This window comes from Parasteatoda tepidariorum, chromosome 3 (assembly GCF_043381705.1).
Source record: "Parasteatoda tepidariorum isolate YZ-2023 chromosome 3, CAS_Ptep_4.0, whole genome shotgun sequence".
Lineage (NCBI taxonomy): Eukaryota > Metazoa > Arthropoda > Arachnida > Araneae > Theridiidae > Parasteatoda > Parasteatoda tepidariorum.
Window position 1 is genome coordinate 28,989,752 of NC_092206.1, and position 18,574 is coordinate 29,008,325.

Below are 18,574 nucleotides of genomic sequence, written 5' to 3' on the forward strand. Positions count from 1 at the left end.
GTTTAAAAAATACAGTAATTGCTTTTCTAATTTAATTAACTTCCTGACCATTAAAATAGCGTAATATGTAAAGATTTACAGAAAATAAAACGCAGATCGTAGGTCGTAGAAATAAATTTACATCATTAAAGAATGTAGCTTGAAATGGGAGAAAGTAATTTTTAGAAGCGTCTTATATTTTAATTTTTATTTAGTTGAAATGGAGTATGGATTGCCGTTTTCTTTGAAAGACTATACCATTTACCAGAGACTATTACTTAATTCCGTGCCTCACATGATCTTCACGCGTTATAGCACTCCTTATTTATTTGATTGACGCCATTTAATTCCCCTTTTTGAATTCACATTTATTTATTTTTTTGGCAGAGGTTGAAGATATTATTAGGATCTTGGCGAACAAAAGGTAGGTATTCTTTGGCCAAGATTAGGATATTTTAGAAATGAGTGGAAGTGTTTAATAAATGAATTTGGGGGCATTGGTCAGTTTCAGTTGTAAGCAGTTTTTTTATCGTTGGTTACGAACCCTTCACCTCGCAGTTTTGATTTTTAGTTTGCTCTGATGAATATGTATGCAAATTTCAATTAAATTTTAAGAAAAATTGAATATTACTAGCACAGTATGAATATCTATTTTTTAGAAAAATAATAATTTACATGAAAAAACTGCATGCAAAACCAAGGTTGGATCTTTTTTTTCTTCTTCTCCCGAACAAAACCCAAAAACCAATTTTTTTTTGTTGGTTTAAACCCGTTTTTTTGGTTTATGTGAAATTGAAGGTTATATAATATTCTTGAAATTGAAGGTTAAATAATATTTTATTCCCATTTAAAAGTAATCGAAGTATTAAAATATATTTCACTAACATCGTTTTTAACTTGATTGATATTTAGAATAAAGAATTAAAAATACTCACTTTTGTACCATTAATATGCAAATGTGATAAAACAGTATAATAACTGAAGATTTTCAGAAACTTAATTTAGTACTTTTCATCATTATTTAATTTGCAAATAATAATTTTTTAGCTAAATGTTTTTTTAGAAATGAGTGTGAAAAGGAAGTTTCCTCTTTGATAATCAGTATGCATAAATATTTCATATTACAATATTATTTAAATTAGTATCATTATTTAGCAGTACAATTTGTAGCATTAATATGAATTGTTAAGATAAAAATTTAATGTTTTTTTTTATTCATTGTTACAAAATTTTAATATAAAAGAGCATGATATATATTCAAGACGAATGTATTTTTTCAATTAAGAAATATTTAAAATTAACAGAACGATGAAAAAAGAATAAAATTGATAAATGGGCAATATAAATATAAACAAGGACAATAGTAAATATAATGTTTCAGTTCTAATTGTTTGTAAAACGAAGAATAAATTGCTTTTTTCATTTATTTTAACATAATAGGGCTCTTGAGTATAATTTTCTAATCGACGCATTGCAGCATTAAAGGGAAGAAATACTTCCAAAATATTTTAAATGAATTATGAATATTTTTTCTTAAACCATTTATTTTCTTTCTTGAAAATAGTATAAAAATTGTAATTTGGAAATATTACAATAATGAATTTAAGCAAACTGCATACATACAATTTTGTTTAAAAAATAATTCTAAAATAATCCTGAAAAAATAAAATTTAGAAAAGCAATATTCTCATTTGATTTATACTTTTTATTGTAGCAAGCATCATAAATAGTTAGAGAAACTTTTTTTTAATTCTTTCAATAATTTAATGATTTCGCTAATTTTAAAAACTAACAGAACCTAGAATTAGTGATAGCCTATATTATTTTAAGAGACCTCGTAATTTCATCTTAAATGTGCTGACATTTAATTAATTTTACTAAGCTAGTTTTGTTGAAATTCGATTTCGACGTAAACATTGAAAAATTGCTGATTTTTGTTAATTTTTTTAAGTAAAGGAATCTCCATTAGCAGTTAACTCTTAACAGGTAAAAATAACTCTTAAACAGGTAAAATAACTCTTAACAGGTAAAAAATGTGATGAAAAAAAACCTTTCAATAGATCTTACTTTTTTTTTCATCTTTTTTTTTCATTTCGCAATATTCAAACTAATAGAAATTTATATAAATAGAAGAAAATTTACCTATTAAAAATATTTAAAATTGCACCAGGCTTGTGTTTTTTTTTTTCCTTCCAAATTGTTTGACCTTAACTGTGGTTTAACCACATTAGTTCAAACCAGCCAACCCTGCACAAAATGTTTTTATGATTGTTAAAGCAACTACTTTTTTTCTGCTAACTGATTTAAAAAAAGTGAAATTATTCCAATAGATTTCTTTACGCATAACATATATTACAGGGGTGGCCAAGCTCCTTGATAGTCGAGCCATTTTTCAAAATTTGAAATTTTTCGAGAGCCGCAATTAAATACGTATATAAAAGGTATGCAAAAAAGGTATTAAAATTTTTTTTACACAAATTATATTTATTGAAAACATATAAATAAAAGTAAAAAAATATGTGCATTGGATTTTAAAATTAAACACATTTATTTTACATCTCTTGATAATTCTTTAAAATTTGATGAATAATTAGTCACAGTACTTCTCAATAATTATTTGAGATGCTGGTTAGTTAAGACTGATCGGTGTTTGGATTTTCCGAATTTCAAAGTGGAATAAAATGATACACATAAGTACATTGTTCCGAATATTGAAAGAATTATTGAAATAATTCGACAAGCAGCCTTTTTTAATTCAGGATACTTCGATTCTGGTACAAATTTCCAAAATTCGGAACATACGGAAAGATAATAATTTTTTAAAATATAATAGCACAAAAATGCAAAGGGAACTCGGGTACATTTATCGAGAGCCACAAATAATCGTTCAAAGAGCCGCAGGTTGGCCACCCCTGATATATTAGGTTTTGGGCATGAATTTTTAGAGCTTTTAAAAATCTTCCATTTTTGTTTAAATCGTCTAAGGAAACGAAATTACTTTTCCGATCAAAATTTAATAAGAATAAAAGAACGGAAATTTTTTAAAAAAAAATTTGAATTGAATAAGAAAAAAAAATTATTGACTAAAAGATTATAAAAAAGTACTATTTGTGAAGAATAAAGTAACAAAAATAATAATTTAAAAAAAAAAACGGAGACATTGAAAAATGTTTGTATGAAGTAAAACTAAATGAGAAAGAAAAACTTAATTATGAGCCAAAGAAAAACTAAATACAGACAACTGGAAAGATAAAAATTAAATGAAAGAGTAAATCATTTTTTTTTCTTCTGCGGAGAAAGAAATACGGAAAAAGAGTCGTTTTGAGGCGGATTAAATCTCGCCAAGATCGAACAGTTATAGCAGTAACCCTATAGGCCATGTGATAATTGTTAGAAAAGTTTAGAAAGGACAGTTCTTGTCCTCTTGATGTCAAGCAGAAATGTGGAAGTTCAAATGTAAATAATTTTAAATGACTAGTGTTAAAGATGGAAGAAACCATCAATTTGGATCGGCTGAAGTTTATCGGTAAGTTTTAATATTTCAGGAAACTTGTTTCGCTTCTGTATCGAGAATGGCGCGATGCTTAAAACTTAAACCAACAGTACTTGTTGATAAACGATTTTGTTCTACTGTTTACTGTCGATTTTGTTCACGCTGTTGTTCTGTTGTTTACGGGTGCTTCGATAAGTCAATAATCGCAGGATTAACTTGTTTTCAAATAAATTTTTAAATAATTTTTGTTTAAGGGGTTATAATTTCATTAATGATAAGATTTTTGATGTTTTAAAGCTCCTGGTATCCGAAATCTTAAGAATTGGAAATTTCAACAACAATTTCTACAACTTGCAAATTCAATTGTTCTAGTTTTTTTTTCTCCAAAAAAAGAACCAAATAGAATAATTAATCAGCATACTAATATTGTAATTTGTATATATAAAGGTTTTTTTTTTTAAAATTTTAATTTGTTGTCACACTGTGTTATGACAAATATTACTCTTGTGTTTATCATATTATAAATAATGTCTCATCATGATACTATTATATACCATGGTATGTTTATGTACGAATTATTTATTTATACTATTATTTTAATTTATATATTTATTTGTTTGATATCATTTACAAAGTTTGCAAAATGTTTAAAAAACTTTATTCAACTAAAATGTTTACCTTTTTAGCTGAATAAAATTTCACTTGTTCTATTTATTTTCAAATAGAATTTAACTGAACCTCCAATTATTTTATAATAATTTTTTAATTTGTACCCATAAAATAGGTCATTTTTAAATTTAATTTAATACCACTATGCATTTACTCTTATTTAGCATGACATGTTTACCATTTATATCAAATTATTTTTCCAGATTGAATATTCAAGATTCAATTATTATTAATAATTGCAATGGTGTTTATTCTTTCAAATAATTTGTTTACTATTATTATTTATCAAACGCTACTTGCTAAGTATGTAAAATATTTATAAGTAAGGACTTGTATGCAACTTAGCTGTTTGCACTTTTAATAGCTCGATTTTTTTTCAAATAGGAATGCTAAATTGGTGCTCAAAAATCTCCATTTTTGTGCAATAATATGTGCATCATTCACAATGTTTTACTTTAATCATAGGAGAATAAAATTTTACATACTGTTTAAATGTAAGAAAATTATGTGCTGCACTAATGATTATAAACATATGTTTAGATGCATAATCATAATGTTTATATGGTTAATCATATCATGTAATGTAAATTTAAAATACAATTATGTTCAATCAATATTGGTTTTCAATGTTACACTTTCAGTTCGATATAATAATAGGCATCGAGATCTGGCAAAGATGTGCCAATGTTGCTTGATATATATAATATATTTTTTCTATAATTTCTCTCTCCATTTGTTTTCTACGAAAACTATTGTGGATTTATTCTGAAAACAAGGTCTTTATGTACAGCTCCAGCTGAATTAATTACTCTTTCTTTGATACATCAATTAAGTTTGAAGCAATAATGCACCTGGTGGCAATATTATTTGTGTTTAGTATGTTATTTTATTTATTTATTTTAGGGACAAAATATCTTTGACTATTTTTTCTTTAATGTTCTGATTTTAACCAGCATTCTACAAATAATTATAAACCATTTTTTTCATGTTATGAAATATAGACAGTAAATGTGCATGACATATTCTTCCTATTTAGACAATTTAAATCGGTGGTCTCCGGTCACACACAATCTGGTCACAATCACAGGTCGGTGCCGGTCCATGGATTACATGGTACAGGACCACCCAGAAAACAAAAAAGATGTTTCACCATTCAAAAAAAATTATTTTAAAAAAATTGTTAAAAAAATTATTTTAATTTTATTTACTGTGGTGTATTTATCTCGGGGTTTGTGCAACTTTCAATGCAAAAGAGGTTACTCGGAAACTAAGAGACTTCACCTAAAGCCGCACCAATACCTCATGTTATTGTATTTTATTTTAAGGTTATTAAATGCAATTAAGTTAATATTTTTAAATTAGAGCAATCTAAAATACAAACAAAACACCTCTTCTTCCAATCGGGCCACAGTAAAGGTATTGAATGTTGACCAGTCCGCAGCATTCTAACTTGTTTAGTTACAGAGTAACTTTGAAATTGGAAATTCACCGCAGAGCAATTAATTTTATTGGGCAGCTGTATTTATACCATACTTCTTGAATTGAATTCATTAAAAAAAATTTCTAATTTTTTATCCAATTTCTCAATAACAGTAACAAGAACATTAGGAGACTTTTTTTTTATTACCAACAGGGCAAAACGATATTTATTGCCAAGCATCATAGGTGCTTCTTTTGTACAAGGTGAATGAAGGTTTTCTTTCCAGTCGGAAGTCGTGTTTGATAAAGAAAACATTTAACATTGGTAAAGCATCAACTGACTTTGTAGTTCGCAAAAGACAGCAAAAACATTGAAGAAATATGAAAATAAATTTTAGACTATTATTTGGAACCAGAATTTGTTATTATAGTTTTCGAGTAGTTACATTTGTCAAAAAAATTTAGTAAGAAGGATTAGGTTAGGATCTATGTTGTGAAATTATATTTGAGTGACCTAATAGTGTTGTCTGACATTGCTTTTTGTGTGAATTTGTTTCGTCAAATAATTCACGAGAAACTGCCTGACATTTTAAGTATTTCCTTTTTATTCAATACAAACATTTTATCTGAATGGTGATTAACAATAGATGCTCATATTTTTTTCTTACACACTAGGAATATAACAATAAATCATAATATCAATTTATTTTTAATATTTCCTTTGAAGAAAATATTTTTTTAATTTGAAACAAGTCCTACCTTTTTGCGAAGCACTCAAAATTGTTTTGAGGAGCATGAAGTGGTTTGCAAAGCACATTTAGACAAAGCACATTATCGTTCTTTTAACTGACAGTTCATGTGCAAGTACTAAATAATTGACCTAAGAAAGATTTTTATTTCTTATGAGCTAGCTGCACATTCAGTCTTCCCGATGAGCAGACCTAGTGCGTTCTCCAGAAGTGGTATCCACTCTTTCAGGACCACCACAATGGGTGAGATACCGTTGGACACATAAGAAAGATAGTTCACTTAATTTTAAACACATTGTTGACCAGTGAGGAGTTAATTTGTCTTTTCATGCCCAAGCGTGAACTAATAACAAATTAATTAGTCATTGGTCAACAACAATAGGGCTTGAATTCAATATTTTTGATATTTTACTTTACTTCCATATTCTATTACAAAACAAGAGCCGATGACTTGAATAAGTTTCTGTGTAAAATTGTGGGTCAACTTAGTGTTAACTGCATTTTTATCCAGTGTTCTTGATTCATAAGTTTATGATTCATAAATTTATAACTAAGTAATGAACTCAGAAAATAAATAATGTTATGGAAAGAATTGTTACTTCTGGAATATTAGAACTGAAACATCTCTTGTAATTGTCCAATACATGAGTTAGCTCATTCCTAACCTGGGTGAAAAATGCTTAATTTAGTTGACTACGTGAAAAAGTTTCTACTTGGAGTTCATAATAAAATAAATAATAAGCAGTGGCTATTTTAAGTTATAACTTGTTCTGAAAATTATCTGGTCATTTGGGTGGGGTGATAATTGAATATGATTTTAAGTACAGAACTTATTTATTTTTTATTATATTTTTATCTTAACATAATAAAAGTTAAACATTATAAAAATAACATTAATAAAATTTAAAGAAAGAAAGAAAAAATGCTTTTTATAATAATTATTTTTCTCACCAAATTAAAGAATATTTACTGCAATAATGGAATAAGCACTTCCAGTTTTTTAGATTTTTTTCCCTTCAAATTTCTCGAGAGAAAAATGAGATAATGAGAGAACTCAAAAGGAGCTTAGGTCTTGAGATTTCTAATACTTATCAATAAGTTGTATCTTGCTAAAATTTTTTTGTTGTTATTTATGCAATAACTCCATAACAATTTTGAAAAACTTAGCTTTAATGTTTATGGAAATATGAAATATTTTTATAAAGAATTTTTCTGCCTTCCGTTTTTATACTATAACTGTAAAAAAGTTACATAAAATTAAACAAAATTTTTCGAGCAATTTTTAACAAATAATGAAATTATTTTAAAATTTGAAAAATAAAATTAGTTAAAAAAATTGCGCAAAGTATGATCAATTAAAGAAGTCTTTTGATTCTGCGCATGAGCTGTAAACTATTGATGTATGTATAGAATATGTTTTTTTTTTCCTTCATAATTTTGTGTGTATTTGATAACTTAAAAAAAAGTTTGATTTGAATATCTTGAAAATTTAGTGAGAACACTTTGAATGGTAAATAGTTTTCCTGACATTTTACCGATTATCCGATCGGGACCATCGCTATTCCGGATAACTGATTTTTCCGGTTTTCTGAATCGCTACAAAAAGCCGTTTTTTTATTGTTAAACCCAACTAAAAAAAAAATTTTGGAAATAATCTTTAAAAGAAGAAAAAACGATGAAGTAATACACTAATGATTATTTCCAAAATGATGGTAAGGTAAAAATCTTTCAAAAAAAGAAAGAAAAATCCTAAAATCTTATGAGGAAAAAAAATTTTTTTTTTAAAAATAGCGGGAAAATTCATCGAATTTCGTTCCGGTTTTTTGATATTCCGGTTTTCTGATTTCCGGATAACGGGTTCTGTACTGTATTTTGCAGCATGAAACAAAATTTAAAATTAAATTACAACATCCTACAATAATTGTCCGGACTAGGAATTATCGTTAGGTGTTCTCATAAAGAAAGAAAGCATGCTTAATAAAATACAATCTTATTTGATAGTACAAAATAAAATTTGAGCAAAACCCTTGCCAGTATTCTTTCTTTNTTTTTTTTTTTTTTTTTTTTTTTTTTTTTTTTTTTTTTTTTTTTTTTTTTTTTTACACATTTTACAAAAACTACTTAGAAAATAGCTAATAGTGTTTCTGTAATATTTATTTTTCTCATTCTACTATGCTACTATCACGTTTTTTATTGTTCTCTAAATGAAAGTTTTAAAACTAAAAATTGTTTATTATAACGTAATTTTATGATTTTACCCTACTACAACGTTACGTTGAATCAGTGTCTTAACCATATTCAATTAGTATTTTTAGTTCGAATTACATTAATATACTATTATAAGGGGTCAGTCCGGACATTTTGTAAAAGGCCCTGTTTTTGTAAAATTTTGAAAAAACTATTCATAATTTGTGAATATAAAATAAGCGTTAAGTCACATTCTTTCAACCAGGGTCCTGCTTTTATGAATTTGTGCAAATAGGGTCCTGTTATTGCAAAAATTGTTGAAAATCTTTTCCAAGAAGTTTTTAAATTGTTAATAGATACAAGATTCTGCTCGACAATTGCCGCTACTAAATAAGAGATGCAACATACAAATCTATACTGCTCAATACAGAATATTCATTTCGGACGAATAATGGAAACAAAATCACTCACATTTTTAATAATTTCAATTGACATATTTTAAATAACACAACTGAGTAATGTATCACTTTTAATGTGTTACGCATTAAGTATACTTAAACAATTCTTAAATTTATAATATTTTATTTAAAAAATTACCGAAATTAATTTTATGTGCATAATTAATATTCTATTAATTAATTTTATGAATAAATATAAATTGATCAATTATTTATTTACAAAAAAAAATAAATAAGTTATGGTTTAATGTTAATTAAAGTGCGCACACGATGTTTGTAAAAGTAGAAATATTTTCTTAGATTACTACATTTGGAATTTAAACTTAGGGAAACTTACTTAGTTTGTCTCGAACCGTCTTTCTCTCCCCCCCCCCCCCGGAAAGGTTTATTCGATTAACAAAACAACAATTAAGATAAACAAATTTGTGAAGGGTCCGATTAAAAGATAAATAGTTTTGTGAAGGGTCCGTTTTTATGAAAAGATTTTTTGTGAAGGGCCCGTTTTTATGAAAAGATTTTTTGTGAAGGGTCCGTTTTTATGAAAAGATTTTTTGTGAAGGGTCCGTTAACGGTTCCGAATTTCTTCTAAACAGACCACTGATTATAAATTACAGATATTGAGATTCGTTAAGGTGTCTAGATTTTTCCTATCAAAATTTTATAACTTTATTTTGAATGATTTCATCTTAACGCATGATGCATTAAAAATAATTAAGTAATATATTTTTAATGTATAATTTTAATATTCAGTCTATGATATTATCCAGTTTTTAACTGGAAAAATTTAAAATTTATTTTTATTTACAAATAAATCACTTGTTTTTAAAAAATGTATTCATTCTTCTCTTCCAAAAGCTGTTTTTATATAGTATTAAACATAAATACTGCAGAAAAACTTGACTATCTGTCATACAGTATCCTTCTTAAATGCTCGACAGGAAATCCTTAATAAATTATACGGTTTAATATTTTTCCATAAATTACATACAAGTTGTTTTCTTTAACACTAAATTCATTAAAAATGTCATAAAATATCGCCAATAGGAGCGATTATCATTCTTATAGTACGCCCTTTCCATCTTCTCCCTTTCAGAATGATGTGAAACCGAGGACGGAGGTCAGGAGAGGTATATGAAAAAGGGTATCTCTGGTATTTGATTTTGGGCTTCATCTCCTGTTTTGTATTGTGTTACTTCTTCACTTTATAATGTTTGATCATTCGGTTGCTCCGTTATCTAATATACAGCGACAGAAAAAGAAAAAAAAAATTATTTTGCTTATCTATGAAGGAAACAAAATATATCTTCTCTTAAATTTTAATAATCTTTTTTGTTATAAGTTTGCATCTTTGTTACGATTCTCATTCTCCAAATTAATTACCTTGAGCAGTCAGGGGACTGTCCAGACATTTTGTGAAAGGTCCGTTTTTGTAAAATTGTGAAAAAATTACTCGTAATTTGTGAATATAAAATAAACGTTAAGTCACATTCTTTGAACCAAGGTCCGCTTTTGTGAATTAGTGTAAATAGGGTCCGTAATGCAAAAAAACTTTTTCGAGGAGTTTTTAAATTGTAAAGGCATGCAAGATTATACTCAACACTGTAAAATTATAATTAAACAAATTAAATTTTAAAAAATAAACAGCAATTGCAGCTACTAAATTAGCGATTCAACATACAAATATTTGGTATTTAGCCTATACTGCTGAACGCAGAATATTCATTTCGATGAATAAAGGAGGAAGCGTCTACCGAAGACAAAATTTAGTTCCTTTACATCTGTGTTTCTCCCCCCCCCTTCCTGGGAAGGGTTTATTCGATTAACAAAACAATAATGAAGATAAACAAATTTGTGAAGGGTCTGATCTTAAAAGACAAATTATTTTGTGAAGAGTCCGTTAACGGACCCAAATTTCTTCTAAACAGACCCCTGTTTACTGTAAAAAAAATTGCACAAAAGTTAAAAATCATTACTTACACCACTAATTATTAACTGTTAACTCTGCAAAAAATAGCCAATAGAAAAATACGTAATCGTACATTTTCATGGCTGGCTTTGTTTTTAAATAAAATGTTTTGAAATTTTCATTTGTTGCAAGGCGTACCCCCTCTAAACTGTTCCCGTACCCCTGGGGTACGCGTACCACACTTAGGAAAACACTGACCTAGAGTGTAAATAGAAGCTAACCATTTTTATTATTACTATTTTTATTTATTTTTTTGATTAACTGGAATAATCGAAACTCATTTATTATACAAAATCTATAGAAACGGATAGTATGGTTCTTGTCAGTCCTTAATATATACATGGGTCTGTTTAGTAGAAATTTGGGTCAGTTAACGGACCCTTCTCAAAATATCTTTTCATAAAAACGGACCCTTCACAAAATATTTTAACTTTAAAAACGGACCCTTCACAAAATATTTTAACGTAAAAACGAACCCTTCACAAATTTGTTTATCTTCGTTATTGTTTTGTAATCGAATAAACCCTTCCCAGGAAGGGGAGGGGGACAGATGTAAACGAACTAAATTTTGTCTTCGGCAGACGCTTCTTCCTTTATTCGTCCGAAATGAATATTCTGCATTCAGCAGTATAGGCTAAATACCAAATATTTATGTGTTGCATCTATAATTTAGAAGCAGCAATTGTTGTTTATTTTTTAAAATTTAATTTTTTTTAATTTTTATTTTTCCGTGTTGAGCGTAATCTTGTATGTCTTTACAATATAAAAACTCATTGAAAAAATTTTTTTTGCAATAACGGACCCTATTTACACAAAAGCGGACCCTGGTTGAAAGAATGTGACTTAACGTTTATTTTATATTCACAAATTATGAGTCATTTTTTCACATTTTTACAAAAGCGGACTTTTTGCAAAATGTCTGGACAGACCCCTGATATAATTTTTATTTCCATTTAAAAAGTATTTTATTCATTCGAATCTGTAAGCATGGTTGTTGATCAAATGAAATGTTGATCAAGAAAGATCAAATGAAAATTGGAAGTAAAACTAAGGGGTCCGCTTCGAATTTTATTGATGTAAGAAAAGAAAAATTTCACTTTTCCGCGAAATTAGCTATAGTTTAATAGAGCTGCACAGAACGTTTTTCCTAAAAATCTTCCAATTATTTTTAGCCACTTATTTGAAGAAAGGAAGGATTTGAAGTTTTTTTTTATTCCGTGTCGAATGATAAATGCGAAATGTCTGGAGAAGCAATACTTGTTATGAAGTAACGATTGATCTTAACTGATAGATGTTCGATATGCTTTTAATTTATTTATTCTTTTTAGTTATTTTATCCTTCATATCATTATGACTTAGCTATTTGTTTTTATTTCGATAAAAATGTGTAATCTGTAGAGATATTGATGTTTACAAATTGAGAATCGGTTTACCCACTCTGTTTTCCATATTATAGCTGAACTCAATTAAACAGCTATTTAAAATCAGAATTCAGGAAAGATAAGTTAAATATGATTTGTGTTTATTTTTCTATATCAGTATTCGCTTTTGCGTCTGCTAGCATACAGCATTTTTTAATTTTTTTTTTTCGTTCTGCTTATTAATTAAGCTTAACATTTTTAACATTGAGATAACATTGCTTGTGGTTTTGTGTTTTCGATTTATGATAGACTTGATTTATATCATGCTTAAACTGATGATTTCTTTTTAAAAACCTTAAATCAGCTGCTCTGTGCGGTGTTTTAAATTTTAAAAGCTTAGACGCGTTTTGTCATAGTACAATATTTTGTTTTAGAATTATTATTTTTTTGGGCGGGTGGGGGGAGGTTAAGAAGAATTTACCCTTTCTTTGTACTTTTTATCTGTCTTAATTTTCATTATATTACTATCTTAAAATGTTTTTAAAAATATTTATAACAGAAATTAACCCAAATTTCAACTAGCAATTGGAAATTTTTTTTACTTAGTCCAATGGAATCATTTAGTTAAAGTGATTTTCAATATATTTTCTTTTAATGAGATTATAAGTAGTTACAAGAAATGTAGCGTAGGTTTTTATTTATCTTAAAATTTATTTGGGTAGTATTTTTTACGTTCTTTAAAAGCTCACTTTTAAAGTAAGAGTTACCAGAAAAAAAGAGGCTGTAAAACAAGGTTAGCCTGTTTTCGGGAAAACGCAAGTGCGGGTTGAAGATACATATGCGCTGCATCTTACTTAACTCTGTATCTGTACTAGTAAACATATTCAGTTGTAGAACCGTGATGACTTATTGGCTCTTTGGGGTTCTGTCATTAATGGCAACTAGTAGACCATTCGTCTTCAGATGGATTGGGTGCAGCTTGCATGGGAAATAAAAGCGGCTGGCACGCAATGCTAACCACAATGCCCTAACAGGGATCTGTTTAGAAGAAGTTTGGGTCCGTTAACGGACCCTTCACAAAATATCTTTTCATAAAAACGAACCCTTCGCAAAATATTTTAATTAAAAAAGGACCCTTCACAAAATAATTTATCTTTTAATCGGACCCTTCACAAATTTTTTTATCTTCATTATTGTTTTGTTAATCGAAAATACCCTTTCCAGGAAGGGGGGGGGGAGGAAGACAGATGTAAACGAACTAAATTTTGTCTTCGGCAGACACCTCTTCCTTTATTCGTCCGAAATGAATATTCTGCGTTCAACAGTATAGGCTAAATACCAAATACTTATATGTTGCATTGATAATTTAGTAGCTGCAATTGCTGTTTATTTTTTAAAATTGAATTTTTTTAATTATAATTTTACAGTTTTAAGCATAATCTTGTATGTCTTTACAATTAAAAAATTCCTTGAAAAAAAATTTTTTTTTTTGCAATAACGGACCCTATTTGCGCAAATTCACAGAAGCGGACCCTGGTTGAAAGAATGTGACTTAACGTTTATTTCATATTCACAAGTTATGAGTAATTTTTTCACAATTTTACAAAAACGGGCCTTTTACAAAATGTCTGGACAGACCCCTGCCTAAGGAGGCTTAGCCTTTAAGACCTTGTCCGATAATTAAATGGCAGTTGCAGAAGTGCATTACAATTTCTCTACGGAATCGACCTTTTGGTTAGTTCGTTTTGGCCTGGTTTATAATTTATAACTTTATTTTCAAAAACTTTTTAAAATAACTATTGTGATTGTTTTTTTTTTTATTTAAGAAGGCTCCATTTTCAGAAAACACCAATAAATCTTTATTAAAATCTAGATTTTATTGGTTGAATTTTTTTTCTAATCTTAAGTGATTTAACATCAATTTATATTAGAAACATTCTAATACGTTGATACCCAATGAGCATATGTACGTTTGTTATATTTGTTTAGGGGGAGAAAATGCAAGAATGTTATTCACTGATGACCAAAAATTTTTTTTTGATACAAATATATACCAATTTTTTAATTTGTCGAAGTTCTTTATCGTAAATTTGTTATTTAGATCTCATATTTTAAATCTCGTTTATTTGTATGTTGCTTTTATGAATTATTAAATTCGATAATCAAAATATTATATATTGCTCAAAAAAGAACTTGTATATTAAAAATTATACCATTTGTTTACTTTTTTTTTTTTAATGAACCGTCTGCTACTTAATACAAACCGATTGCTTTGTTTAATTCTAGCATGTTCGTCGCCTGTCTAGTTACCCCAATGGAACAAAGGCTTCCTTTCATTATTCGCCCCTATACCATTTCACTTCACGTCACTTATGTATGGAATAGAACTAAAACTCTTGACGAATGCAGCGAAATCGTTTGCTGTGTAATGCTGTAATTGATGATTTTTGTTTCCATGTGGTGGTATAAAGTGCGTTGTAGATTTATTATCATTTAAATCTCAAAGGACAACATTGTGTTGAAAATTACGTTTTCCTCGTTTTAATTATTACTTTCCAAGAAGTTGAAAAATTGGTGGCGGAATTGTTACCCGAGAAAAAAAAATGAAAATAATACAAATGGTTATTTTATTTATTTTTTTTTTTTAAGTTAGTGCGAACATTTATTATACGGGGAAATAATAATTAATGGAATGTGTTTAGGGTCTCTTAATTACTCAAAGAAAAATATTTCTTAGTTGTACATTTTTTTCTACGTTTTTGTTATGGTTAAAAAGCAATTTTTGTGGAACAGTTATTGTTTTATTTATTGTTCCACGCTCTTACACTTACTTGTAAGAAGGTGTAAAATCTTGGTCGCCATAGCGCTTAAAGAATGCAGCTGGCCCCCAATATTTTACTATTTTTTTTAAGCTGTTTTTAGCATCAAAAATCCAAACATTTTCTCTTATAAATTAAGAAAATGATTTAATTATGATTAAGAATTTTAACATGACAAAATTCCTCCATTTTATTTAAAAATAAAAAAAGGGTTATTATTTCTGCAACTCTGTGAAGAAGTGTGTTATTGCAGATTATTTTGCTGATACGTAATACTTCAAGCAAACGATTAAGATCCAGCAATCGTTGATTCATCTCGTGCTGAGGCTGAGCTTCAGTATATGATATCTTATTATTATGTCTTAAATCAATATCTTAATAAAACTAATTTAAGTAAATTGTTATTTTAATTTAACTGGTCATTTAATTGTTTTTTTTTTTTTTTATTCTCAAGTTGTAGGGTTTTTAGATTTCCCGTTCTATCCTGTTTATGGGGAGCACCTGTTAGAGAGAGAAATTACTGATTCCTTTATCATTTCCTGCCTTCCCCCCTCCCAGTCTGAGTGTGGATGAATTATTTAAACCTTTGATTTGATCCTTATTCTTAACCAGATAAGATTAGTTTTTAACTTTTGAGGGGGGTTTAATTTTTAAGCGCAAACTAAAAAAGATTATCTGAAGTGGTAAGAGAGTAAGTATAAAGTGGATGTGAGAAAACTTTATTTAAGATTGCAGCAAATCTACACTCCTCAAAAGTGAAATTGCAACACCAAGAAATAATCCACGTAGCGTCATGCAAATTTGAGAAGCGATAGTAGTGAGATGGATATGCAAATGATTAAATTTGCGCACGCATCTGATCACGTGGTACGCATATTCGGGCTATAAAGGCCAGCAACTTTCCCTTCTCAAAAACGGCATCTGAGGTNTATTATTTTAATTTAACTGGTCATTTAATTGTTTTTTTTTTTAATTCTCAAGTTGTAGGGTTTTTAGATTTCCCGTTCTATCCTGTTTATGGGGAGCACCTGCTAGAGAGAGAAATTACTGATTCCTTTATCATTTCCTGCCTTCCTTCCCTCCCAGTCTGAGTGTGGATGAATTATTTAAACCTTTGATTTGATCCTTATTCTTAACCAGATAAGATTGTTTTTTAACTTTTGAGGGGGGTTTAATTTTTAAGCGCAAACTTAAAAAGATTATCTGAAGTGGTAAGAGAGTAAGTATAAAGTGGATGTGAAAAAACTTTATTTAAGATTGCAGCAAATCTATGTAATAATGGTTGGGGGGAAATTTTTTCTCACAAAAACTAGTAAACATCAATTTTATTCTGCTATCTCTCATTCATTTTACGTTTGAATTGTATAATTTATGTAATATAATAAGTTTAATTTAGATGTTTGAAAGATATACAAAGAAAGTCTGTTATTTTTATAAATCTTAGTTCAATCTTATAGTAAGCATCAATTTTCCCTCAAGTGAATGCTACGTAACACTACAAAGCGGGAATCGAATTGACAAGTACAGTAATTTCTAGATTATAGCTGATTCATCATCAAAAGCTGTTCTTCTGGTTTTTGTTTATTTAACTTATTGTAAATCTAGTGTATGCAAGACATTTATTGCAGTCTTTTTTCTTTTTTTTTAAATCAATCAATTAAGGGAATACCTAACATTATTATCTAGGCACTAAATATAGCACAAAATTCCTGACATTAAATGTCTCTTCAACTCAATGAAAATGATAGGTTTATCCTGTATTTAATGACTATGTAAAGTAAAAATCATGTTTTCATTTTCTTTTCTTATTCTCTGTCTTAAAAATTTTGCCATTTTCAAAAACTTTTATTGATGCAGTTTCGAAATATTTGCCATTTTTCTTGCTATTTCACTACTAATGTCATCTTTTTTTTCTTCTTTTGAATTAGAAGCTGGGAATCCAAAATCTACTGAAAACCTTTTCCTGGAAGTAAGTTATTTTGATTTATTTTTTTAGCACAGTTAAAAAATCTTCTAATATTTAATAAAGAATATTTTAAAATGAAAAAAAAAATTCATTAAATATCAATAATTTCTCTGAAATTATCAATATAAAATTTTGTAATTTAAATTCAAGTTTAGAAATTATACACTTTAAATTATCCAATATTATTTTGCGCTTATCCAGATTTGGACCAATCAAATCGAACATGCTTCTAAGAACGCGCCATAACTTGATCCCACCATCCGCTATTTACACTTCTATTTTCATATAGTGTAATCTGGCAAACTTGTTTGTTACGAAAACATTTTAAATCTTCTTTTTTTTTAAAAAATGCCGGTAAGTGTAAGCATATTTGAATTCGCTATTCGATTTTTTACTTGGCTGCATTTTTACTTTACTTGATTTTAATTTCCATTTTTTGCTTTATTTTAAATTTTTTGCTTAATAAGTTATATTTTTTTGTGCTCTTCACACTATTGCACTGTGGGCCAGAAGACCATGATCTTTGGCCAAAAGTCGAAATTACATTTTCAACTAAAATATGTGTAGGTAGTTTTAATATCGCCCAAATTAAGTATTCATAATCATTCCAAACATTATAATTTACTTTTTTAGACCAACGAAAGTACAATGTGGTGAAAAATACGCTAAAAAAATTTCTTTTTAAATGTAACTTTTAAATTTATATTTCAGAAATATATATAGGAATTTCACCTTACTGTTACACTTTTATCAGAGTAATTAGTCTGAAATTATAGTACAATTTTTCAATTTGTTGGATTAGTTAATACTCTTGACAAACTTATAGTTTATATCTTATCATTTGACATTTTACAATGTTTGAATCACTTTCGAAACTTATCTCCAAAAAGTTCCATGAGGTAATTAGCTAAACTTTTTTTTGTTGTCTTCTTTGATGCTTCTTCTTTCGAAAAAGCTTGCCCCATTTTGCCCGTATCGCAAAGGTGAACTAAATATACCGAAAAACGAAAAATGTTTTTTTTCTTCATGTTTTTGCGTTTTTTGCAATTAATTCGCGTTATTTTGTAATATTACTTCGGAAATATAATTTGCTTTTTATTTTTAATACAAAATTACGAAAATTATTTTATTTCCATTGCTAAATTTAATTACTTAAACGTACTATATTATTATTTTTTTTTTTTTGCTCGCCATATTTCAGCCGCCATTTTGTTTTTATTTGTTGGTATTTTTAGTGTATTTCAAAATTTTAACTAGGAATTCAATTTACCTGCACACGAAAACCCTAAATAAAAACCCCAAATTTTGAACACAAATTTTATCGAAATACTAATTTTGGCCACGAAACCTTGGATGCTGGCCCACTGTGTATTGTATTGATATATTTTCTTTGGCTATATTAATACAATATTAGAAAGCACTATTTCTTTTCCGGATATAATCGTGTGAGTTGATGACTAGATTATAGCTTCTCCTTTTTTTGTTTTCCGGCTTTTATATATATATAT

The 18,574-nt window shown here is 28.0% G+C and overlaps 1 protein-coding gene across 1 annotated transcript in view; it reads left to right on the forward strand.

Moving 5' to 3' along the window:
* Positions 1-3,361: 3,361 nt before the first annotated feature.
* LOC107439290 (protein bicaudal C homolog 1-B) overlaps positions 3,362-18,574 on the forward strand; it is a gene marked incomplete in the record, with an annotated part of 45,224 nt that continues 30,011 nt past the window's right edge. Inside the window, 2 exon segments of the mRNA XM_043041756.2 lie at positions 3,362-3,505; positions 17,029-17,073. Of these exon segments, the coding sequence (XP_042897690.1) occupies positions 3,466-3,505; positions 17,029-17,073 (85 nt within the window).